Raw genomic sequence first — 26,586 nt, 5'->3', positions numbered from 1 at the left:
CATTTTGTATGAAAAATCGAAAAAGTTGCAAATGTTTTGTCCAATACTGTATATCAAAGAGTTTAAAATTGATTTCCAAGGAATTGCTATAACCATTGAAATTAAAAGCTTTTACTATGGATAGATACCAAAAAGTTGAAATATTTGCAAAAAATTCCAAAGGTTTTTTAAGAATATCATATATAAATTTTACTTCACGGTAGAAAAGAAGGATCTGTCAAAAGTAAGTTTACCATTTTTTTTTCAATGAAATAAACTTAAAAACCACCAAATGAATAAGAGAAATGTCAACCAGGCAAATGTTTTGAAAGGTGGTGAATTTTAACAACAATGTTGAAGAGGTCTAAATATTTACAGTCAACCATAATGCAATCATTTTTATTTTGAAAACTAAACGTGTTTCAGCTAGTGTAGAACATTCTTTGGGTTATAAAAATGTATTACAGATTCTAAAATAATGTCTTCTATGAGATATTTCGGCTAGAGCAGTTTAATAAGTGTTCAGAATCATAATTACACCTAGAATTATGTGGAAGATCAATGAAGATACAGCGAGAGCTTTGCTCAGAATCCTGTCTTTGATTTTATGAAAATCTCGCAAAATTTTTGGTTGTAGTTCTGCCCAGCGTTTCGAGAGTTTCGTGGATTCCGCTCAGAATAATTTGAGATTCATGTTTAGTATTCTATGAAAATTCTTCTCAGGATCCAGCCTGGGATTCAGTGAGATTGTGTTCTACGAATTTAGTCATGATGCTTCAAATTTTATCAAGGCATAGCTGAATCTCAATTTAGTCTGCCAACTTCTCAAAGAGTCGTAGGGGAGCGCCCATAAATGACGTAGCATTTTTGGCAGATTTTCAACACCCCCTTCCCCATCGTAGCCTGTCATTTATGCTACGTCATTTATAGACGGTCCCTAGATGGGAAAATATTTCTTGTAATTTTAATAAATAAATCTAGTGATCGAAACCCACAGTCTAACGTTCAGCATACATAAAAATCAGCATTGTTTTTTTCATAAGAGTATATCTGCATTCATCGATTTCTCTGCATCGTTACTCTTTTTGCGTTATTGCAGAAAACTGATTCTCTTTTCGTAACATATTTCGTACAGAATCACTATATCTGAAGCAAGATTACAAGAGTTATTATAGATTTATATTATTTAGCAAAGTTATTAGCGAATGAGAGGGTCAATGAAGAGAAATTGCTCATGTCAATTAGGTCTTTATTCAGTAACAGCGTAGAAAAAAGAATAATGCAAATCTTTGTTTCTTCTCGTCAACCAACTTAACTTATGTGAATAAACAATATCTTTTCAAGTTCTTATTACATATTTTGTTGAAAGTCTTTCAGAAATTGTTTTAGTTTTCTTTATTATGTCTAATAATACTTTTGAAATTGCTACAAATAAGAAGCCCTAATATAATAGGCATCTTCAAAAATTTTACCAATTGATTCACACATTTTGGCTCCCCCTTCAAGCTGGCGCCCTTAGCGGGTGTCAACCTGGCCAACCGCACGCTACGGCACTGCTTCCGGGATATCCTAGAGCCGATTCAGAAACCCTGCAAAAAGACAGCAATCCGATGATTGCAAACTACACCATGCGACACATCCAACTTCAAGATTCTTCGCCAGGAGTATAATATGATGCAAACCCAAGAAACATAAGTAGTAGTTAACTGTTATTATTCAGTTGGAATATGGCCAACAGTGATTTGTTTAACTCTTATGCCACTGAAATGTTGGTTGGGAATTGATAATTTTCTTGGAACATAGAGCCATTTACAAGTACTTTAGGGATGTTCTGAAGCCAATTCAGGGACCCAGGAAAAGGAAATCGATCCGGTGATTGCAAACCCTATCATGCGACATATCAGTCTTCACGTTTTTTTTCGCTGTGAGTATAATATAAATCAAATTGAGTAATTTCTTACAACATAGGGATCATTTCAGTATGCATGGTTTAGCAATCATCGGATTGATGTCCTTCTCCAAGGTCCCGGAATCTGGTTCAGAACATCTCGAAAGTACTAGTGAATGACTCTTTGTTGCAAGAAATTACTCAATATGCATCGTATCATACTCACAGCGTAAAGGAGAGACGAATGACCTTCGGGTTAAAGTCCCTCTCAAACAACAACGGCGTAAAGTCTTGAAGATTTATGTGTCGCATTATAGAATTTGCATTCATCGGATTGATGTCCTTTTCCAGAGCCCCTGAATCGGCTCCAGGACATCACGCAAGTTTACAAGTACTAACTCTATTAAGTTACTCCATTTGCATTATATTATACTCCTGGCGAAAAATCTCGGAGATTGATGTGTAGCACGATATGGTTTGAAGTCGTCGGATTGATGTCCTCTTTCAAAGTTCCGAAATCAGCTCTAGGATATTCCGGAAGTACTTGTATATGGTACTATTTTGCATACAATTAATCGATATGCATTGTTCAAATTTTTCTGTTGTCTAATCTTGAAGATTCATGTGTCGTACGATACATGGTTTGTGCTGTTGCCTTCACTGAGGAAAGCGTAAGACTGTCATAAGATTTGCTTATGGAATTACGACACAAGAAAAATTTTTGAAATTCATAAGACCATCGTATGATTTTCGGCAGATGTTGTTTCCATAATACACCTCGAAGGAATTTCGGAAGATGGTCTTACGAACCAGCGTTGACATAATTTGAGCTTGAGATTATAAATTTCAATACATATAATATGCTAATCCGCGTTGAAATTCAACTTGCGAAATTCAAATTTTCATCCATTTTGTCACGTCGCAATTCGATTATAGCACTTTATAGCAACATTTTATTTTCTCGAGTTGGCTAACTTTTTTTTAAACGCGAAGCAGTATATCATAGCCGCGAAAATATATTAAGAAAAGTAGCGAAGAACTCTTCAATTAGTGCAGGTTTACGTTAGGAATGGTCCATGCGTTACGAAGGGACTAATGGATGAGGGGAGCTTAGAATTTCTTACGCGTCATACAAATTGTTTTCAATTTTCATACAAAAAGCATACTGATCGGATCTATTTCCACAATCTGATCGGATGAAAGTGTTAGTAACAGAGGAATTGGTGATAAATAGAAAATTTTTATCCTTTAATGCATTAAAAACGTAGTCGGACAGCAAATCAGCAAACACGTCAATTTCAGAAGCCATATTGAATTTCTAAGAGTAAAATGACTGTAGCGAGAAAATTTGTCCCACGTGGTTTTTCACAACGATGAGCAATGGGGTTCATAAGCGTGCTTATGACATTGACAATTGATAGTTATGAAAAAAATACAGTAGTCGTATAAATCTCAATCTCGTCGTATGAAATACACAAGAGTCTTATGAATCAAGAAAAAAATAATAAAAAAAAAACGCGTTCATTGGTGTGATCTTATGAAAATCATGCGATATTTTTGCCTCAGTGAATTGGATACCGTCTCGATGATTGTTGTTTGTTGCTATTTTTCATAGTGTTTTCTCTTTCAAGCATACCGTTTTGACTCATATTCCGAACACTTAAGGCCAACAGTGATTTCAAATGCATCTAATAACCATACATTAGCTCATATTTGTGATATTTTTTATTTCTTCACAAAGTCTTACTGTTAGCTGTTAGATGTGCTGATAAAATTGTTAATTTGAACTTGATTATTATTGTTTTTAAGTAAAAGTATGGAACCACATATTGATTCAAATGCCGAACACTGGGTTCATTCTGTCTCATATTCCGAACACCTTGATTCAAATTCCGAACAGCTCAAATTAACCATATTCAAATGAACAATTTTGTAAATAAATTTATCTGAGCTTGTTTTACTGGTTTTAATCTAAAGAATCATCACTACTCCCAAGGTATAAAATAGATTGGAAGACGTTAAAATTGAATTGCAAATGTCTGCCATTTACTGGTAATTTGGTGACATATTTCAGCGAAACATTTCAACCAAATCGCCATACAAAAACCGAGTGTTTGGAATATGAGTCTGTTCGGAATTTGAGACAAAACGGTACTATAATTCAATTGTTTGCTGCAATGATAGAAGCCTGCGGTAGAACTTTGACAGCTACGTAAACCAAAAAATTTTCTTACCGACCGTAATATTCTACTATCGAAGATTGTTGTTATATGTTTCAGCACTCATATTTCGTTACAAAATGCAAATGTTGCAAATTTTATATTTTTAAAACAAGTACTGCGACCCATGGCTCGTAGCTATATACTGCATTTTGTTTATGAAAGCTTTGAGGATGTTTTAAAAAATGTTTTAAGTGATTTTTTGATTTAGTTGATATGGGGTAACATTGGTCACCTATGTAAACAACGTTCGGTAATATTGAAAATGTCGGTCCTTACTTAAATCGTGGCCTCTGAAGCCGAATATGAAGACCAATTGCTTACAAGTAATTTACTTTTTGAGTTATTTTAAAATTAAAATCACCTCGAACCACGGAATACGCCTAAAGGTAGGCAATTTCCTAAGGGAATTCTACATTCTTAACTGTAATTCGTTAATGTTGCCTAATTGAGCATACTTATAAAAATTTTGACATCGGAATCGTTTTCGGCGATGCAATTTTTAGTAAGAATCGCATTTTCCTTGCTCATATCTGTTTCAGTACTCATGTGAGACATGAATTTTCGGTAGTGTCATCCTTACCCATTGAAATCATTGTTTCCAAAAGTTGACAAATTTACGCATAAGGTAAACGCAATTTTCGCAAAAATCTTCACTTTTATTATTGTAAATTTTGCACCTTATCGGACGCGACGATTTGTAATCGTCGCCGGTGAAACCGTCGCCAAAATCGTCGCCAGCCAACCAGCCGGTGCGAATTTGACGTTTCCCCAGTCTTACCAACACAACGGCAAAAAACCTCCTTTGATTAGTTTGCTGGCGACGATTTTCTCGGTCTGTTTAAAAGTTGGCGGCGCGTTTTGTTGTCAATGAAACAGACAATAGCCTATGATTATAAGAAAGTGAAGCACCATTCGTGATTTGGAAATGTTCCATCAATAAAAGATGAAACGATTTTTTTACGAGATGAGTCATTCCGATCAATGTTACCCTGCTGATCAATGATACCCCGGATTGCGGTACTTTCTTTTCTAGAAAATGTTTGAAAATGTTCAGTTCAGCGACCGTTTCCATATGCTCTCTGGGCTTCTTTTTATAAGTTGAAATGTTTTTGGATTTTTCAATTCACATTTTGTGCACCTACGATTGTATTACAATTATCTTACACGGAGACGGGATTCAACTCAATTTTGGGTTGTTTCAACGCAACGATTAGACTCATATTCCGAACATTTAAGACCAACAGTGACTTTAAATGCATCTGATAGGCATAAATTAGCTGATATTTGTAAAAAGATCAATTTCTTCGCAAAGTCTAACGGTTAGCTGTTGGATGTGCGTATAAAATTGTTTATTTTCACTTGTTTAGTATTGATTTTAAGCAAACATGTGGAATAACATTTTGATTCAAATGCCAAACACTCTGTTCATTCTGTCTCGTATTCCAAACACCTTGATTCAAATCCCGAACAGCACGAACAAATCGTATTCACATGAATAATTTCGCAAATTAATTTAAGGTACTCCGGGGCAAGTGGGACATAAAAAACGATAGTTCAAACAGATTTTTCAATATAATTAAAAAAATGTCAATATTTTGGAAATCCAACAACACGGCCACATTTTGGCAACATTTTTGCAGGTGTATGCATGAATTTGAACGAATAATTTCGAAATTGTGAAAACCTTAGAAGAAAGATGTACAATGAGCCATTTCGTCATCAAACGTCAACATCCCACCGCAAAATCGCTAGTGTTTGGAGGTGATTTTAACCTCCAAATTGCCAAATAACCTCCAAATCGTCACCTCCAAGTTAGTTCTAATACCCTCCGTTATATGAAATATGGTGGCGCGTCGACCGTCGCAAGTTTATCGTTAAACAGTCATTAGACGCAGTTACCTCGCTAAACGGGGCAAGTGGGACACATCCAGTTTCATGCGTCAAACCACATCAGTAAGCCAACCATTGCAATAATAGGATTGGTAAATCATAGAATTTCCTTTTGTGAATACATATTTGATGTACATAAGGGATAAACCATAAAATACGTAACGTTTTAGGAAAAAACGTAAATGTAAGGTTATGTCACATCAAATGTATTATTTAGAAGTTATCAATCGAAATGCAGTACGTAAACTTTCAATAATAGACGAATTTTTAAATGTTTTATTATTATTTGTTATTACTGTTATGCATGGCGGAAAATCACCTATTGGGATGGAACTGTTTCCCGCAACTACTGAATTTGGTAGAAATATCAAATAAAGTTCAATAAAAATAGTATAGTAATCGTTCTCATGATGTGTTTGAAATTTTATCTTTGTCTTCGTTCAATTTTAAATTCAGTTTCTAGTTTTAGAATATGTGTCGATATTGATTATTGGTCATCTGGAACCGGAGATATTCCAAAATTCCTTGGGGGACCGACGCGTAGCCATAACCCACATCAATATCTAAGGCTACAGAATTTTTATCGCATTTGGATATTCACTCCTTGGAACAATACATAGATGAGAGTATGTTGTGAAAAAATGAAGCAATTTGGTGCAGCCGTCTTTGAGTAATGAGCATTTATGTTTCTGGTACCACCCTTTCCAAATAAAGATCTTGAAAACTTCAAAAAACCTCATACCGTAATTTTCAGATTTCCCATGATTTGCATGATTTTTTCAGAGTAGCTCCTTATTACCTGGCATTGTATAGCCCACATTTTATTTTTTTGATAAATTGACTAAAAACAAAATGGCCGCCAAAGACATTTTGTATGGAGAATGTCGGTCCCCCAAGGAACATTGGAATATCTTCAAAACCAGATAACCAATGATTATTATCGACATGGATTCTAAAACTAGAAGAGTTTTTTGAGAGTTTGTGAAAAAATGGTGCAAAAATACCAAGAAACAAAAAAGTTATCGCGATTTGAATATTTTATTTGCGGTGAAAAATGAAGCTGCCGTTAGAGGGGTTAAGATTGATTTTTCTTTTTGATAAAAATCATTCGTTTGAATGTTTTCGTGCTACTCTCTAGGAAAATGTAGGAAAAGTTTTGATTCTAGTGTTTGTTTCGATAGGTCCCACTTACCCCGGATATAAAGATATTTTGGGGTAAGTTAGGCTATAAAAATTTTCATATGAAATGAAAACAAAATACATGTTTATCGTAAGCAGCTTGTAACAATACTTAAAGATGTAGCTTACCGATGAAAATTCGATTTATATCACATTTTTTTTTGCGAGCCAATGAAGAACGTGAAATGTGTCAATTCATCATGCAAGTTGAAAATGGTACTGAGCTGACAACTGTTACATGGAGCACATGGTAATAAAAATACCAATAATGTTTGTACTAAATACTTTCCTTATCATTGTATCTTCAACTTTCTAGAAGAATACCCCCTTGAAAAACTTTTTCTAAACGAGCTACTGTGGATTCCTGGAATTCTCACTTGCCCCGGGGTACCTTATCTAAGTTAGTTTTACTGGTCTCGAACTAAAGAATCATCACTACTCCCATGGTATAAAATACAAAAATCGAATGTTCGAAATTTGAGACAAAACGGTACTTGTGTCCACCACAAAAAAAAAAATCGACGCGGAAACACGTTTTTTTGCTTCTTTGAATATTTTTTGATGGTTCAATTATCACTTTATTATCAAAAACATTCGCTTCTATTTTTTTATCATAAATTCCGTTTTTGGTCTGGAACGGCTAATTTTTGAAATGTCCTCCTTTTTAAAAACTAGTAAAGCAAAATGTTCTCCTTTATGAAATATCCATCTGGTAGCCTATCCATGGGCAGATAGGACCTTTGACAGCCTTTTTCTTCTAAGAAGTGTGGCGATAAAGGGGGGCACGCTATGTCTGAACCAGACGATTATAAAAATCGAATGTACATCGGATTTTTTCTCGCTAGAGTTTAGTATTTGGCTTATATTTTCATAATCGGAAAGTTTTAAAATAATCCATCGGTGAAATTTTGATTTTTTCCATTTTTTAGCCATTTTTCATACTAAATCCCATGAAAATCAAGTTTTCAACGCATTTCCGCCCATACAAAATGTACGGAAAAAATTTCACCGATAGAATATTTTAAAACCTTCCGATTATAAAAATATAGACTAAATACAGATCTCTAGCGAGAAAAAATCCGATGTACATTCGATTTTTATAATCGTCTGGTTCAGACATAGCGTGGGGGGAAGTAAATTTTTAAAGCATCTAAGTTTCTCATATACGTCAGATCAATAGTACATCCTAATAAAGCTGCAATTATGGAGATCAAATACCAAAGAGCATGTTCCATGCATTTTATTTGTTCCAAGTGCTCTATATGACAGAAGTTTTTCAACGATTTAAGCTAGGTATGCTGTTCCGCTCGATAAAAGTAAAAATTTTTGCTCAAGAAATGGTCAAGAAATTTCCTACAGTGAGCTCCATTTGAAATTACATTTCTTTTCAACTGCGTACTACGATCAAAGAAAAATGCTTTTCTTGAGTATTTCTTGCAAGAAATTTCCCACGCATCGAGATAGGCGATTACTTTTCTGTTGAAGTGCATACTTCGCTTTAACCAAGGTTTTATTCTGATAATCCATTAGAAGCTTGAGGAATCAATTAATGACATTATTTAAAAAAAACAAAGCTTTTCGCAACTAAAACGTCTAAAATGTATATGCAATACATATCTATTTCTTCTTTTTCAAAAGAGATGTTCCTGCAAACGTAATACTGACTCAAAATGAAAATAGCATTTGCATTGGCCAAATCACGGCTCTCTAAATTATTGTCCATTTTTGTAGTCATTTGTACCGTATATTAGTACACTTTAATTGTTCAAAATTCTACAACCTGACACTTTGATTTTCCAATCTTATCTATCGCTGATACAGTTCGAACTCCTTGCCGAACGCAACAGTGAAAGAATTATGCAAATCCGACAACCCGTTCGCAATCAAACTCGTGGCATACAAACACCGTTTAGGTTTTCCCAATATCTGCTACGAATTAGCATAGACTATATTATAGCCCGACTGCTAGATAAGAACCAGCCTTAGCTAAAACAAACACTCTTTAGGAGGAAAAAATAACCATAATCGTTTTACAAATTTTCAAAACCAGTTTTTTGCTCAAAATTGAAGCAAATCTCAAGAAAATCGTCTATCATTGCATTGAATTTGCTATCAGAAAAGCAATGATAGATTTTTATGAGGCCAGCTTCAAATTTGAACTAAAAAACTGGTTTCTTAAATTTGATGATTTCTGATGATTAAATGATGATTTTTTGAGCCTAAACACCGAAGCGTCCTACTTTGACCCTTCGACGATATTTTAGCAATTTGGAAACCGATGTCATGGATATTTTTCGAAGTTTAGGGAGCACCAAAGTTCGATGCCCCCGAAGGGCCGTGACAGTTGAGCGACATTCAAATTATCATTGGTCATCATTGAAACTAATGGAGTTCTAAGAATCTTAAGATAACGTACAGTGTAAGAAGATTTTCAGACGCGATTATTCAACTTGGCGAAGAATTTTAGCACACTCCAGATAATTTTAACACATTTCTGATGATTAATGTTATGATGGTAACGTGTTTCGCGTGGCACGAAATTCATCTTCCAGTTGTTTATTCATGCTGCTGATCAAACTCAGAACAGGAGATCTACTCTGCAGTCCTGAGAGCTGGTGGTAGTGAGTGGTACGATGATAATAAATTTGCTTACAGCTGACACACAATCTGCGAGAGTAGGTTCTACGCGACGATAACGGCTTTATTGGTCATATAATGGTAGCGCATGGGCGTGGCCAGATGAGGGCAGGGAGGGTCTAAATGAAATGCTTTAACAAAAATGTTTCCGGCATTTTTCTCTGTAAAATAAACTACCGATAACTGCATATTTGTCACATTCGACATTTTTGCCAATTTCAAGTTAATACCGTGGAGAGTCATCAAATACTTTCGATTAACTCACTGAAATCTGTGAGATTGTTCTAGAAAATTAGTAAAAAATACCAAGTTGTATTGTCACATTGGTAATTGTCACCGCATAACAGTCACATTGAGATTATAAATCAGCCTCGTAATGTAGTAATAATGAAATTTCTATCATAATTATTGGAATTGATTTCCCGGGAAACGGGAAATAAAATTATCATTTCCCGGGAATTCCCGGGATCCCGGGAAATTCTAAAAACGTAAAAGTTATGTTAATTTGATGAAGTTTTTTGAAATAATGTCTTATTTTATGTATGTTTCATTTTAACCCATTGCATTTGCACTTTTTTTATGAGTAATTTAATTATGTTTCCCCAAAAATATTTACTTCGTTTTTTGCTAGGCTTTTTAACAAAAAAAGTTTATAAAATTAAGCAAAAATATATAAGAAGGTATCGTATGAAGTTCAAATAGTATTTACCAACATTTAGTAAATCTAAAAAACTAAAATAAAAAACAAACAAGTCGAAACCTTGAAAGCTTTATAATTCTACTCAAATCATGAAATAGATTATTCGAAAATTTCTTTATATTGTATTGCCAACTACCGTAATTTCGGGTGAAATTGATCATTTTTCACTGTTTTCTTGGTACGCTTTCTAAAATTTTATCAATACCATACAACTAAATGCAGGAAAACAAGTACGACGGTGAACCTCATTGGCTCATACACCGAAATTTTCTAACAAATGTGATATTAGTGCCAAAAATCAGCTCTAAAATTAAAAATCGTGGAATCCCATTTCGGGGGAAAATTGATCACTTGTCAATGTGATTATTGTTAGTTTTGAAATTAACATTACATACTTAATTTGGGCCTCCTGAATTCAATTATGCTTGCCAAATTCTTAACGAGACAATATTTATGGAAATAATCAATAATTAAATTTCAAGAAGACTGCAAAAAACGCCTAAATGTAGGCAATTTCCAAAGGATTTTTCTACTTTGTAGCAGAAAATCAAATTTTTCAACAAAACGAGCAAATTGGAAAGAGTTTTGATAGTAAAATCTGCTTTGGAGATATATTTTTAGCATCCTCACAAACTTTCAGGTTTACACCATGTCCATGTCATATCATACCAAACAATGTCCTCACTAGAAGAGATACGATGTGTTTGTGTGTTAAAATATTGGTGAAAACCAGCCAAAAAAAGGGAAGAAAACGGGATGTATTTCACTGACATTTTCTAGGTGATTTCTACATGGCTGGTTGGCAATATAACGTTTACCGGGACAACTACCGTAAATTCGGGTGTAATTGATCAGTAGGGTGAAATTGATCACCGTGTCACACGATTTTATTTCTTACTAATAGTGTACCAAATTCATTACAACCAATAGTAAATGAACGGTGTTTGTCATAAATTATGTATATTGGTGTATAGTGAAGTTTTTTGTGTCACAGAATGTTCATTTTTATGAAAATAATGTGAAATTCCAGAATCAAGTTTGGTGTGAAATTGATAGCCACCCATAAACTTCTAGTTCTAAACAAGGAGTTGGACATGGTGTAAACCTGAAAGTTTGTGAGGATGCTAAAAATATATCTTCAAATCAGATTTTACTATCAAAACTCTTTCCAATTTGCTCCTTTTGTTGAAAAATTTGATTTTCTGCTACAAAGTAGAAAAATCCTTTGGAAATTGCCTACATTTAGGCGTTTTTTGCAGTCTTCTTGAAATTTAATTATTGATTATTTCCATAAATATTGTCTCGTTAAGAATTTAGCAAGCATAATTGAATTCAGGAGGCCCAAATTAAGTATGTAATGTTAATTTCAAAACTAACAATAATCACATTGACAAGTGATCAATTTTCCCCCGAAATGGGATTCCACGATTTTTAATTTTAGAGCTGATTTTTGGCACTAATATCACATTTGTTAGAAAATTTCGGTGTATGAGCCAATGAGGTTCACCGTCGTACTTGTTTTCCTGCATTTAGTTGTATGGTATTGATAAAATTTTAGAAAGCGTACCAAGAAAACAGTGAAAAATGATCAATTTCACCCGAAATTACTGTATCTACAGCAATGATCCTACAAGAAATCATCCAAAGGATTCATAGAGCACATAAAACGGACGTTGCAATAAATCTGCCAATGCCAAAAATTCGTTACAAAACTTTCCAAGTTTTTTGCCAATCTATCAAAAGATGTCTTTACAATCTTCTTCTTCTTCTTCTTCTTCTTCTTCTTCTTCTTCTTCTTCTTCTTCTTCTTCTTCTTCTTCTTCTTCTTCTTCTTCTTCTTCTTCTTCTTCTTCTTCTTCTTCTTCTTCTTCTTCTTCTTCTTCTTGGCATTAACGTCCAGAGGGACAGAGCCTGCTTCTCAGCTTAGTGATTCCACGGTGCTCCCCTGACCATTATTATCAGAAAAAAATCTCCATCAAATCTGTGCTCACCAGTCGATTTCTATAGCTAAGCTGCATGTCAGGGAATTTTTTTTTTAATCGTAGGGCCCGTTTTGAAGTTACGCCCCTTTGAATGTGTAAGTCTACTAATTCAAAGGAAATCTGAGATATTTGAACGAGTTTTCATTTGCCGTGATTATCAGAATAGATATAATATTAAAATTTGAATCAAAGTTTGTTTATAAAGTTATTTGTAACTTCTAGGAGGAGTTTTGAATGAGAAGATAGATGAAATTCAGAGTTACGTCCTTGTGAAAGCGTAACCAATGAAAACACTAATTTCCAATAGATTAATTAGGCATTTTTATGCCTTTGAGCATATTCAACTGTTTTCAATGGCACATTGCACTTATATTCCGCTAAAGTATTTTAAAATCAACTGATTTTCCATAGGCTCAAGTGTTTTAAGGCATTACGGAGCTAATTTCATCATGTAACCAAATTAGTTCTTGTAGCACAATATTTCGGCTAGTTTGGTGAACACATGCACTCACGATTTAGATTATTTTACAATCAATTGATTTTTACCTGTTGTACAAAGCGAAGTATACGTTAAGGAATACTTTATGAGTTAAGTTTTCGGTTATGGGTAGCAGTGTGTGGAATAAAATAAAATTAACAAGGTAGAAAGCAGCGATACAAAATGGAAGAAAACAATGCAAAGTTAAGAATATCCATTGTTATTTTGTTTAATGGAGTTCAAAATTGTAGCATTTACAGAGCTTAATTTAGAATGTTTGTCTTTGTCAATTTGGAAAACTCTGTGAAGCTCCTAAAATATGTTTTTTTTTCGTTTGTTATGAATCAGCAGCTGGTGACTCTTTACTTCACAAGCACAGTCTGCGATTAAAAACAAATAAAAGCTTACATGGAAATCTTCAGCTTGTTTAGGATTGAAACCATATTCTGGTATGTAGACCAGCAGGTTATCAACAGGGCCACAGAACAATTTACGATTCCCCGGTAATCAAAACTGAAATTTACGTAAAATCCATGAACAACTCAGTTTTAACCATATTTTATATATCTTTTCAAAATTATACCCCTTGACTTTGAATTTCATTACCCGGATACCCGAAGACCATCTCCGCAAGCTCCAGTTTCTAGAATGGCATTTCTTCGAGTTCCATTATCACGGGACAATGTCATGCAAGGTAATTATATATTCGGGACATTCAGTGTAATAGTGCGTTCAGGGTGATGATACTCGGGTTGATAAAATTCGGAGTTAAGGTATAGAACTTTCTCAAGAGAGTTTGATTTTCAAGAGAGACATGTAACATAAAGCTCTGAAAGTGTTATGATTTTAAATTCAATGAAACCAAATAATAACGGATTTTTCTTACTCTTCTTAAGCATATTTCAAGTACTGAGGCTTTCTCTTCACGTGTTAGAACGAGAATGGATTGATTGATTTATACAATTCTTTCAATATTGTATTTATACAGAGCTCTTACGTGTTTGTGTAATCGAAAAGACCAAGAAACCCAAAGGTTAAATTGTAGATATTTGAAATTTATATTGCAATGTTGTAATGTATGCTATAAACGATCACAAAAGTATAGACAGTGGTCTAGAGTTCTATAACTTGGCCAATTGTGCATTACTCAGCCATTTAAGTTTATGTTCTGATGCAGTACAAAATTAGCCGCAATAGCCGGTAGCTTCTCCTTCTTCTTATTGGCATTACGTCCTCACTGGAACAGAGCCTGCTTCTCAGCGTAGTGTTCTTATGAGCACCTCCATAGTTATTAACTGAGAGCTTTCTTTGCAAAGCTGCCATTTTCGCATTCCTATATCGTGTGGCAGGTACGAACATACTCTATGCCCAGGGAAGTCAAAGAAATTTCCATTATGAAAAGATCCTGGACCGACTGAGAATTGAACCCAATAACCTCCAGCATGTCTTTGCTGTGTAGCCGCGGACTCTAACCAAAGTAGCTAGTTGGACCATAACAATATTTTATAAATAATAATAATAATAATGACACGAAAACTACTCCGTAATGCCTTACAGCGCTTGAGCCTTTGAAAAAATAATCAATTGTGAAAGACTTTGGTGACATGTAAGTGCAATGTGTCATTGAAAACATTTGAACATGCTTAACAGAATGCCTGCTTAAAAGAATGCCTTATTAATCTATTGAAAATTAGTGTTTTCAATGGTTACGCCTATAAAAAGACGTAACTCCAAGTTTCGTCTATCTTCTCATTCAAAACTTTTCCCAGAAGTTACAAATAACTATATAAAACAATTTTGTTTCAAATTTTAATATTATATCTATTCTGATAATCACGGCCAATGAAAACTCGTTCAAATATCTCAGATTTCCTTTGAATTAATGGACTTATAAATTCAAAAGGGCGTAACTTCAAAACGGGCCCTACGATTTTTTTTAAAATGTTGCCCAGACATGCTGCTTAGCTATAGAAATTGACTGGTGAGCACAGATTTGATGGAGATTTTTTTCTGATGATAACGGCCAGGGGAGCAGCGTGGATTCTATCTTCTATCTTTGCCAAAGTTGCCATTTCGCACTCGTATATCGTGTGGCAAGTACGATTATACTCTACGCCCAGGGAAGTCAAGGAAATTTTCATTATGAAAAGATCCTGGACCAGCCGGGAATCAAACCCAGACACCTTCAGCATGGCTTTGCTCTATAGGCGCGGACTCTAACCACTTAGCTAAGATGGCCCCAATGTCGTCACAAATTACCTCTGAAATTTCACCTAAGAATTTCTCTGAATATTTTTCAAGGCATTTTTCCAGATTATTTCATCACTTCCTATGACAATCACACTAGGAGTTCTTAAGAAATGTGCAGATTAAACCTAATTTTTGTACACAGACTTTTCAGAGTTCTTCCAAAATAATCTCAGAAACCCCTTCAAAACTTCCTCCAGAAATTCTTCCATTAACTCCTCCCAATAGCAACTGCAAATTATATTCAAGTGCTGTTTCGTGCTTTTCATCAGTACCAGAATACGTCATCTTCTTCTTTCTGGCATTACGTCCCCACTGGGACAGAGCCTGCTTCTCAGCTTAGTGTTCTTATGAGCACTTCCACAGTTATTAACTGAGAGCTTACTGTGCCAATGACCATTTTTGCATGTATATATCGTGTGGCAGGTACGAAGATACTCTATGCCCTGGGAAGTCGAGAAAATTTCCAACCCGAAAAGATCCTCGACCGGTGGGATTCGAACCCACGACCCTCAGCTTGGTCTTGCCGAATAGCTGCGCGTTTACTGCTACGGCTATTTGGGCCCCTTACCAGAATACGTATTCTGTGTTAATCGTGCATAATGGATAAGGTATGCAGAAATGTACTAGATGATTTTGAACATTTGGTAAGTGAATACAAATTTTAAACTTTGAGTGACATTTCCTCTATGTCTGCTTTTTCCACATGGAATAGTTTTGATTTTCTGGGTAGATGAGCACCTATAGGTGAATAGATGTAAATTAATGTTAGTATTTTAAGTAGGGTAGGTGTACCAGTTATGGCCATAGTGGTTTCGCCATACGTGATATCTTGTATGCTTTTACATTTTGAAAAATCTTTTGTGTTTTAGCAGTATAATTAAGGATAAATCTTGATGTTTAAACATTCAAAAAGATTAAAAATGTAAAAGTTATCCAAATTTTGCATATGACCAAATAGGGAACCACTATGGCCATAACTGGTACACTTTCCCTAGTAATTAAATAAAATAGAAAAAATCTAACAAATTTAAGAATTTAGGATTTTAGGAATAATTTTTAAGATCTCTGGAGAAGTTGTTAGTGTTATATCTGCAAGTTCAGTACTGATAGCAGGTCTCTTTCTAGAGAGTCTCTAGATGGCCAACCTGACTACACATTTGCATGGGTTGTTCTCTTCTTAGAATCAAATTGCTTCCCTTGGACAGACAACCTTCCTTCAAGGTGTGATTTGCAGAACACCTATTAGAATGGTCACACTGTCCATACAGTAAGAAGACCATACCAAGAAGACCGGCGAGCGGAAGTGTTTATCAATTTTAAAAATAAATCGAACGGGCATTCGCTTCTCTGCTGCGCTTCATTGATATTCAAACCGTAACAAACTTGCTTGCTGATGATTGTAGGTATCGATTCAACTTACCGGCCTGTGTGTGGTTGCTGGTGAATCGAATCGACTGCATGGATAGATATACGGTGCGTAATGTTGTAAACCAGGCACGAATGGACGCGCAAGAAATCTCAAATGAACGAGTGTATACACATTAGCACTAATTGCATTTAGACTAAATATCACGCGTTCGTGTAGGATGCACGGTTACGGACAAACCTACATGTAGCGTGCAGCGATATTAAAATTAGAAAAAAAAAAAGTCAAACTGGACTTACTGACCATCATTTAACGAGTAACGTGACATAGACATGTAAGTCTTTTTTTAATTCCTATGTTATGTTCGGCAACACCATCTTCCTAATATGGTGAAACTATATTAAGCTATTATTAACTTGTTAATAACATATTATACATCATTTGTCGTAGCAAGTTTTCAATGCTGATTTTTATTCACCTGTAGGTGAATTCCGGCGAACAATTTCTTCGAAGAGAAGAAATTTTCTTCCATTAACTCACCAGCGAGAAAATTTTCTTTTCTTTAAAGAAAAAACGCGCCGGAATTCGTCTACATGTTATAAAAAATACACCTCAATATAAATATAAAGCACTTATCGTCGCAGTGCGCATCGTACCTTCGTGCTGTGCGTACACGAATTCTCTCTGCTCTTGGAAGTTTTCTTAAAAACTACCTAAAGCAATAAAACAGTACTTTTCAGTGCTACAAAAACAGTACTTTTCAGTGCTAAAATTAAAAACGGTACTTTTCAGTGCTACTAAAACAGTACTTTTCAGTACTATTTTTTCTACTATTGATCCCTTTACGATCCTTGTTTGGACCCGTGCCTTCGATTTTTCGTTGGACCCGTTGGCGAAAGCTAGCGGTGGTAATCCTTCTTGGACACCGTCTTGGGAAAAAACCTTTCGAAGGTCACGTCTTCTTTCGTTTATTAATTAAACATGGTATCAACAACAAACAAAAGGAAGGGTGAATCTCTGAATTCACTACTTCCTTCCAAAAAAGTGGGTTTTTAAACTGTCACTACACGTGGCAAGAATGGAAGAAAGGACGCTTCCCTGGAATGCGAACTTTCTTCCAAGGGTGAAATGAATAATTGTATCGAAATGAGCAATCAGTTCGATGCTCTAGACAAATTTTCCGAACACCAAATCGAAGCAGCCTCTAGCCCAGGCTCTTTGATTCAAGTGAGGAAGCAAAGAGTGCCGCCTATCGTGGTCAGTTGTTCCGAATTTGGGGGATTTAGGCAGGAGATCTTGAACTCCATTAGGGGAATCAAGGTTTTCTTCCAAATCGCAAAGAAAGGAGACTGTCGCGTTTTGCCGGAAACTCTTAAAGATCGCGAGCTTCTTCTCAAACATCTTGAAGAGAAGAAGCACAAATTTTTTACTTATGACGACAAAACTGAACGTTTGTTCAAAGTTGTCTTGAAAGGTCTCTCAAGTGACTATAAATCACCTGAAGAGATCAAAAATGGAATAAATGATTTACTTGGATTTTCCCCAGTCCAAGTAATCATTATGAAAAAGAGAACCCAATCTGGCATTGTTCGGAAAGGGCTTTCTCAAGAATTTTATTTAGTTCACTTTAACAAAAAAGAACTAAATAATATTAAAGCTTTAGAAAAAGCAAAACTTTTGTTTGATGTCCGTGTGACATGGGAACATTTCCAGCCTGGAGGAAATTACCAGAACCCCACTCAGTGCCGTCGGTGCCAAAAGTGGGGTCATGGTACAAAAAATTGTCGCATGGATGCTAAATGCATGATTTGCGGAGGTTCTTCTCACGCCAAAGACGTCTGTCCAGTGAAGGAAGATACCACCAAATTCATATGTTGTAATTGCGGGGCTAACCATAAGTCCAATTTTTGGAATTGTCCTTCACGCAAAAAGGTCATTGAGGCTCGTGCCAGGCAGATGAAAGATAATATCCGTTACGATAACGGTCGTTTCCGGAATTTGCCTGGTAGAGTATCGAACAATGCTCATTTTTCAGTTAACGATCGCTTGATCATGAATCATACCCATCAGGAAGATCATAATCATGCTCATTCACAAACTAATTTTAATCCGTCGGGTAGCCGTTCGAATCTTTCAATTTCGAATGTATCTACCCATGGTAAATCCTTTGCCGATATCGTAGCAGGAAATTCGAACTCCTCCCCTGTTCGATCCATGGGTACCCATTCTACTTGTTTCAAATCAAATGGAAAAAACCCTACCGCCACAGGTAACTCCGCTTCTTCGTCTACCGGAAATTCCAATGGGAAATCACATGACATGTCTGCCTCTGATTTTAATTTTCTAACTGAACAATTGAATCTAATGATTGATGCAATGTTCAAAGCCACCACTATGACTGAAGCAGTCCAAGTAGGTGTAAAATTTACAAATCAAATTGTTATTGGATTACGTTTTTCTAATGGATCCAAATAATAATTTAAATATTTTAAATTGGAATGCTCGTTCTCTGAATGGTAAAGAGGACGAGCTGTTTAATTTTCTTACGGTTAATAACGTGCATATAGCAGTTATTACCGAAACGTATTTAAAACCTGGATCTAAACTCAAAAGAGATCCTAACTTTTTTGTTTATCGTAATGATCGACTTGATGGGGCATGTGGGGGAGTTGCAATCATCATTCATAGGCGTATAAAACATCAACTGTTTTCATCATTTGAAACTAAAGTTTTTGAAACTTTAGGTGTTTCTGTTGAAACACAGCTTGGTAAATATATTTTCATAGCTGCCTATTTGCCTTTTCAATACTCTGGACAACAAGTTAATTTGCTCCAAACTGACTTGCGAAAATTGACTCGCAATAAGTCAAAATTTTTTGTCATTGGTGACTTTAATGCCAAACATCGGTCATGGAATAATTCTCAAAGTAATTCCAACGGCAGAATTTTATTTGATGAGTGCTCTTCAGGATATTTCTCAATTCAATACCCTGATAGCCCAACATGTTTTTCCTCTTCTAGAAATCCATCTACGATTGATTTGGTCTTAACCGACTCTAGTCATCTTTGTAGCCAACTGATTACTCATGCTGATTTTGATTCTGATCATGTCCCTGTTACATTTCAAATATCCCAAGAAGCGATTCTCAAACCTATCAGCTCCACTTTCAATTATTTACGAGCCGACTGGAATATATATAAAACGTATGTTGACTCCAATCTTGATGTTAACATTTCTTTAGAAACTAAACTTGATATTGACAATGCTCTTGAAACTTTAACAAATTCCATTGTTGAAGCCCGGAGCATTGCAATTCCAAAATGTGAAGTAAAATTTGAATCCGTGATTATAGACGATGATCTTAAACTCTTGATCCGTCTTAAAAACGTGAGGAGAAGGCAATTTCAACGCACTCGCGATCCTGCTATGAAAATTATATGGCAGGATTTGCAGAAAGAAATCAAGAAACGTTTTGCTCAATTAAGAAACAAAAATTTTGAAAATAAAATTTCTCAATTGGACCCTGGCTCTAAGCCCTTTTGGAAATTATCGAAAATCTTGAAAAAACCTCAGAAGCCAATACCGGCATTGAAAGAGGAAAACAAATTATTACTAACTAATTGCGAAAAAGCTCAAAAACTTGCTATGCAGTTTGAAAGTGCGCACAATTTTAATTTAGGACTTACTAGTCCAATTGAAAATGAAGTTACTCAGGAGTTCGAAAATATTCTCAATCAAGAGAACGTTTTCGAAAATGCCTGGGAGACTGATTTGGAAGAAGTGAGAACTATAATCAAAAAATTCAAAAACATGAAAGCTCCTGGCGATGATGGAATTTTCTACATCCTCATCAAGAAACTTCCAGAAAGTAGCTTATCATTTTTAGTTGATATATTTAACAAATGTTTTCAATTAGCATATTTTCCTGACAAATGGAAAAATGCTAAGGTTGTTCCAATTTTAAAACCAGACAAAAATCCTGCAGAAGCTTCTAGCTATCGTCCAATCAGTTTGCTTTCCTCCATCAGTAAACTTTTTGAAAAGGTTATTTTGAACAGAATGATGGCCCACATCAACGAAAATTCAATTTTTGCCAATGAACAGTTCGGATTCCGCCATGGACATTCGACCACTCATCAACTTTTACGTGTAACAAATTTGATCCGTTCCAACAAATCTGAAGGCTATTCTACTGGTCTTGCTCTTCTAGACATAGAAAAAGCATTCGACAGTGTTTGGCATGAAGGTTTGATTGTAAAATTAAAAAAACTTTAATTTTCCAACATACATTGTTAGAATAATTCAAAGTTATCTGTCAAATCGTACACTTCAGGTTAATTATCAGAACTCCAGATCTGAAAGACTTCCTGTAAGAGCTGGTGTTCCTCAAGGCAGCATTTTGGGACCAATATTATACAATATTTTCACATCTGACTTACCTGAGCTACCTCAGGGATGTCAAAAATCTTTGTTTGCGGATGACACAGGCCTCTCCGCCAAAGGACGAAGCCTGCGTGTCATCTGTAGTCGATTGCAAAAAAGTTTGGATATTTTTTCTTCATACTTACAAAAATGGAAGATTTCTCCTAATGCTTCCAAAACTCAACTAATAATATTCCCACATAAACCAAAAGCTCTTTATTTGAAACCTTCAAGTAGACATGTTGTCACGATGAGAGGGGTTCCAATAAATTGGTCAGATGAAGTTAAGTATCTAGGGCTCATGCTAGATAAGAATTTAACTTTCAAAAATCACATTGAGGGCATTCAAGCCAAATGTAATAAATATGTAAAATGTCTCTATCCCCTTATTAATAGAAAATCAAAACTTTGTCTTAAGAACAAGCTGTTGATATTCAAACAAATTTTCAGGCCAGCCATGTTGTATGCTGTACCAATATGGACTAGCTGTTGTAATACCAGGAAGAAAGCTCTGCAGAGAATTCAAAATAAAATTTTGAAAATGATTCTGAGGCTTCCTCCCTGGTATAGTACCAATGAGTTACATAGAATATCCAATGTTGAAACATTGGAACAAATGTCAAATAAAATAATTAATAATTTCAGGCAAAAATCGTTACAATCTTCTATTGCCACGATTAATGCGTTATATGTTTAGGTTAAGTTAGGTTAAGTATATTAAAAACTTTTTTTTTTCTCTTATAAGCAGGTGATACTCACCTGTAAAAAAAAAAACTGAACTGCTACGGCAAATGAAATGTAATATGTTGTTAACAAAATGTTAATTAAATCTTAAATTTGTTTTACCAAATTAGGATGATAGTGTTGTCAAATAACACAGAACACCTAGATATAAGAAATGAATGTAATATTTGGAATGATACTAATAAAGAAATTTAAAAAAAAAAAAAAAAAAAAAAAAAAAAAAAAAAAAAAAAAAAAAAAAAAAAAAAAAAAAAAAAAAAAAAAAAAAAAAAAAAAACTTATCGTCGCAATAGAAGATTGCATCAATTTTGTCTAAAATTGTTAATATTTTTTCGATATTTGTTGTTTCAACATCCGACATTCTATATAATTCATTAGTACTATAAAATCCTAAAATTCTCATATCGGCCTCTTAACTATACCAAAAAGAACTTTCCAATGAAAAGCATTTAAAAAATTCATTTGGATTCATTACAGAAACGATTACAATTTTAATAGTATACAGTACTGGACAGAATAAAGTACGCATTGGCCGTTTTTCCATACAAAATGGTCATGTTTGGAGATCTGAATCTCAGCTTTTAGTGGTCCGATTGATCCGAAATTTTCACCACAGCCTAGATATAACATAGATTTTACTCAATTAAAATATCACTGCATTTGAAACACCATCTTTTAAATTATTGAAAATCTCTCAATTTGCAAAAAATTGCAAAATTAAATTTTGAAAATATTTTGAAAACAATCAGTTTCACCGAAAAATTATGTTCTGAAAACTTGTGTGTCTTATCAAAATGTACATTTTTGCAGAAGGACATATTGCTCTAAGTATTTTCATTTAAAAATTATTTTTACTTTAAAATTTTGTCATTTTTATCAAAATTTGAGATTTGCGATAACTTAAAAGTTCGTTAATGAAAAACTATAAATTTCTAGCCTAGCAAATTTGAGATTACTTTCAAGCTGCGGTGAAAATTTCAGGTCAATCGGACAACTAGAAACCGAGATATAAGACTCCAAACTTGATCATTTTGTATGAAAAAACGGCCAATGCGTACTTTATTCTGTCCAGTACTGTATAATCATGTAACTCTAAGTAATATTTACGTTTGTTCTCTCTGTTTATCGCAGGAAATTCACACAGCCATGGCATCGACCGTCGAGAGCGCTCCACCGCAGCCCTCGGCTCCCAGTTTGGAAGATCTGAATTCGGCATCCACCTCGCAGCAATCCACCGCCAATCTGTACTCGGACGTCACATCATCCAGTGCCGACGCTACGACCACCACAAACCAGCAGGAATCGGATACGGGCAGTTCCGACACGAGCCCCACCGGCAAGTCCAAAATCAATCTCGAGGATGCCACGGAAGACGGCGGCGAGGAGAAGAAGGACGACTCGGTGTTCGAGTGCAACATCTGCCTGGACACGGCCAAGGACGCGGTCGTCAGCATGTGTGGGCACCTGTTTTGCTGGCCGTGCATACACCAGTGGATGAACGGCTACCGGAATACGTGCCCGGTGTGCAAATCGTCCATCAGCAAGGAGAAAGTCATTCCACTGTATGGGCGAGGCGGAAGCAAGGAAGATCCCAGGTGAGTTGATACATTTTTTTTTGCAGTGGAGATGAATTGTAACTAGTATGCCTGGACATTAACATGTGAAGAATTCCGAGGCCTAACTAAACCGGTTCATTCATTTCATTTATTTAGTTAACATCTACACAGATAACACTGAATCAACAATTTCACGCCACAATACTCGGTTCGTGGCCGCATCTCTCCATCCTCGGTTCTGCCCCACGCTCGCCAAATCGATACGCACTTGATCCGCCCACCTAGCTCGCTGCGCTCCACGCCTTCTTGTACCAACCGGATCCGAAGCGAACACCATCTTTGCAGGGTTGCTGTCCGGCATTCTTGCAACATGCCCTGCCCATTGTATCCTTCCAGCTTTGGCCACCTTCTGGATACTGGGTTCGCCGTAGAGTTGGGCGAGCTCGTGGTTCATCCTTCGCCGCCACACACCGTTCTCCTGCACACCGCCGAAGATCGTCCTAAGCACCCGACGTTCGAAGACGCCAAGTGCTTGCAGGTCCTCCTCGAGCATCGTCCACGTTTCATGCCCGTAGAGGACTACCGGCCTTATGAGCGTTTTGTACATGGTACATTTGGTGCGGGCGTGAATCTTTTTTGACCGCAGCTTCTTCTGGAGGCCATAGTAGGCCCGACTTCCACTGATGATGCGCCTCCGTATTTCACGGCTAACGTTATTGTCAGCCGTCAGCAAGGATCCAAGGTAGACGAACTCGTTGACCACCTCGAACGTATCCCCGTCTATCGTAACACTGCTACCTAGGCAAGCCCTGTCGCGCTCGGCCCCACCAGCTAGCATGTACTTTGTCTTGGCCGCATTCACCACCAGTCCCACTTTTGCTGCCTCGCGTTTCAGGCGGGTGTACAGGTCTGCCACCTTTTCAAATGTTCGGCCGACGATGTCCATATCATCCGCGAAGCAAACAAATTGACTGGATCTCGTGAAAATCGTACCCCGGCTGTTAAGCCCGGCTCTCCGCATAACACCTTCTAGCGCAATATTGAACAACAGGCACGAAAGTCCATCACCTTGTCGTAGTCCCCGGTGGAATCCAAACGAACTGGAGTGTTCGCCTGAAACCTTCACACAATTTTGCACACCTTCCATCGTCGCTCTTATCAGTCTCGTGAGCTTCCCGAGAAAGCTGTTCTCGTCCATGATTTTCCATAGCTCTACGCGGTCGATACTGTCGTATGCCGCCTTGAAATCGATGAAAAGGTGATGCGTTGGAACCTGGTATTCACGACATTTTTGGAGGATTTGCCGTACAGTAAAGATCTGGTCCGTTGTCGATCGGCCGTCAACGAAGCCGGCTTGATAACTTCCCACGAACTCGTTTACTACGGGTGACAAACGACGGAAGATGATCTGGGATAATACTTTGTAGGCCGCATTTAGAATGGTGATCGCTCGAAAGTTCTCACAGTCTAACTTGTCGCCTTTCTTGTAGATGGGGCAGATTACCCCTTCCTTCCACTCCTCCGGTAGCTGTTCTGTTTCCCAGATTGTGCCTATCAGCCGGTGCAGACAAATGGCCAGCCTTTCCGGACCCATCTTTATGAGTTCAGCTCCGATACCATCCTTACCAGCAGCTTTATTGTTCTTGAGCTGGTGAATGGCATCCTTAACCTCCCTCAAAGTGGGGGCTGGTTGGTTCCCATCTTCCGCAGTACTGACGAAGGCATTTCCTCCGTTGTCCCGTCCTTCATTGCCTGTGCTCTCAGCACCATTCAGGTGCTCGTCGAAGTGCTGCTTCCACCTTTCGATCACCTCACGCTCGTCCTTCAGAATGCTCCCATCCTTATCCCTGCACATCTCGGCTCGCGGCACGAAGCCGTTGCGGGATGCGTTGAGCTTCTGATAGAACCTACGCGTTTCCTGAGACCGGCACAGCTGTTCCATCTCCTCGCACTCCGTCTCCTCCAGGCGGCGTTTTTTCTCCCGAAAGAGGCGGGTCTGCTGTTGCCGTTTCCGTTTATAGCGTTCCACGTTCTGCCGGGTCCCTTGCTGCAGCATGACCGCCCGCGCTGCATTCTTCTCCTTCAAAACCTCCAGGCACTCATCGTCGAACCAATCGTTCCGTCGACTCCGTCCCACGTACCCGACGTTGCTCTCAGCTGCATCTTTGATGGCTGCTTTTACTATTCTCCAGCAGTCCTCAAGAGGGGCTTCGTCCAGCTCACCCTCTTCCGGTAATGCAGCCTCGAGTTGCTGTGCGTATGCCGCTGCGACATTCGGTTGCTTGAGCCGCTCTAGGTCATACCGGGGCGGCCGTCGGTACCGTACGTTGTTAACGACGGAGAGTTTTGGGCGCAGTTTGACCATCACCAGATAGTGGTCAGAGCAAGGGGTGGATCACTCTGGATGCATCTGATATATCGAGAATATTTGATGCATTTAAATGCATGCACTGCCAGCAAATTTGCAAATCATGGCTTGCTCGAACGTTTGGCTACTGTTTTTGCCAAAGTGTCAAATTTGTCATTCCAGAAACTCAAGAAGAGCTGCTACCTCATCAACAAATGCTAGGTTTTGTACCACATCCTGATTGTCGGAATTTGGGTAAAAGATTTCAAATGACGATCTTAATCTTATTGCGGACAGTTAAAAATGAATGCAAAATAGATTCCTTAATAACACCGATGCCTCATTTCAGATCCATGTTGACCATGTTGACTTACGAGATCACTATATGTTTTGGTTTTGGAATTGGACATGGTGCATTAATTTCCATTAAGAGGAATATTTACCGTGAATGCAGATTGGTGCTAAACGAGAGAGAAAATATACCCAGAATAGTGGAATTGCTTCACTGACCTACCTAGGGGCGAATTAAGTTCACTCGGTCTAGGAACTTTTCGCACCGCTTATCTAGGCAATGACAGCGGCAGTAATTCTTTTGGATCGGAATCTCTATTGGCCCATTCTAGTGACCATGAAGACCCAGTATCTTTTGTCAATCTGATGGTTGACCATACACGTATTCCAGTCAAGGGTCTTTTCCACTGACCGCACGTCCAATATCTCCATGGACTTGAATCCGTAGATGATTGAAAAAATATATGAAGGTATTTACAGACAATGTACGGTACGGAGAGATTACAAAGAACTGTGTATAAAATTCAATCATTTGCAAATCAAATAAAACAAATTATTTGGTCAAAAATTTATAATTTAATGTCTTGTTCTTTTCCATAGGGTAAGTGTTCCCTTAGTTGTGGGTGTTCCTATAGTTGCGGTAGTGCCGTTTTC

At 36.9% G+C, this 26,586-nt stretch overlaps 1 protein-coding gene across 2 annotated transcripts in view; it reads left to right on the top strand.

Annotated features, from left to right (window-relative positions):
* The window catches only part of LOC5568127 (E3 ubiquitin-protein ligase RNF185), a 42,271-nt gene that overhangs the window by 10,027 nt on the left and 5,658 nt on the right, over positions 1-26,586 (top strand). For both annotated transcript variants that reach the window (XM_021840935.1, XM_001651987.2), the window contains exon 2: positions 22,870-23,333. In XM_021840935.1, the coding sequence (XP_021696627.1) occupies positions 22,885-23,333 (449 nt within the window). In that variant the 5' untranslated portion in view covers positions 22,870-22,884. The remainder of the gene's footprint in view (positions 1-22,869; positions 23,334-26,586) is intronic.

Source organism: Aedes aegypti, chromosome 2 (genome assembly GCF_002204515.2).
Source record: "Aedes aegypti strain LVP_AGWG chromosome 2, AaegL5.0 Primary Assembly, whole genome shotgun sequence".
NCBI classification, from domain to species: domain Eukaryota; kingdom Metazoa; phylum Arthropoda; class Insecta; order Diptera; family Culicidae; genus Aedes; species Aedes aegypti.
The sequence above is the reverse complement of the archived record's forward strand: the minus strand, read 5'-3'. Positions and strand labels throughout refer to the sequence as shown.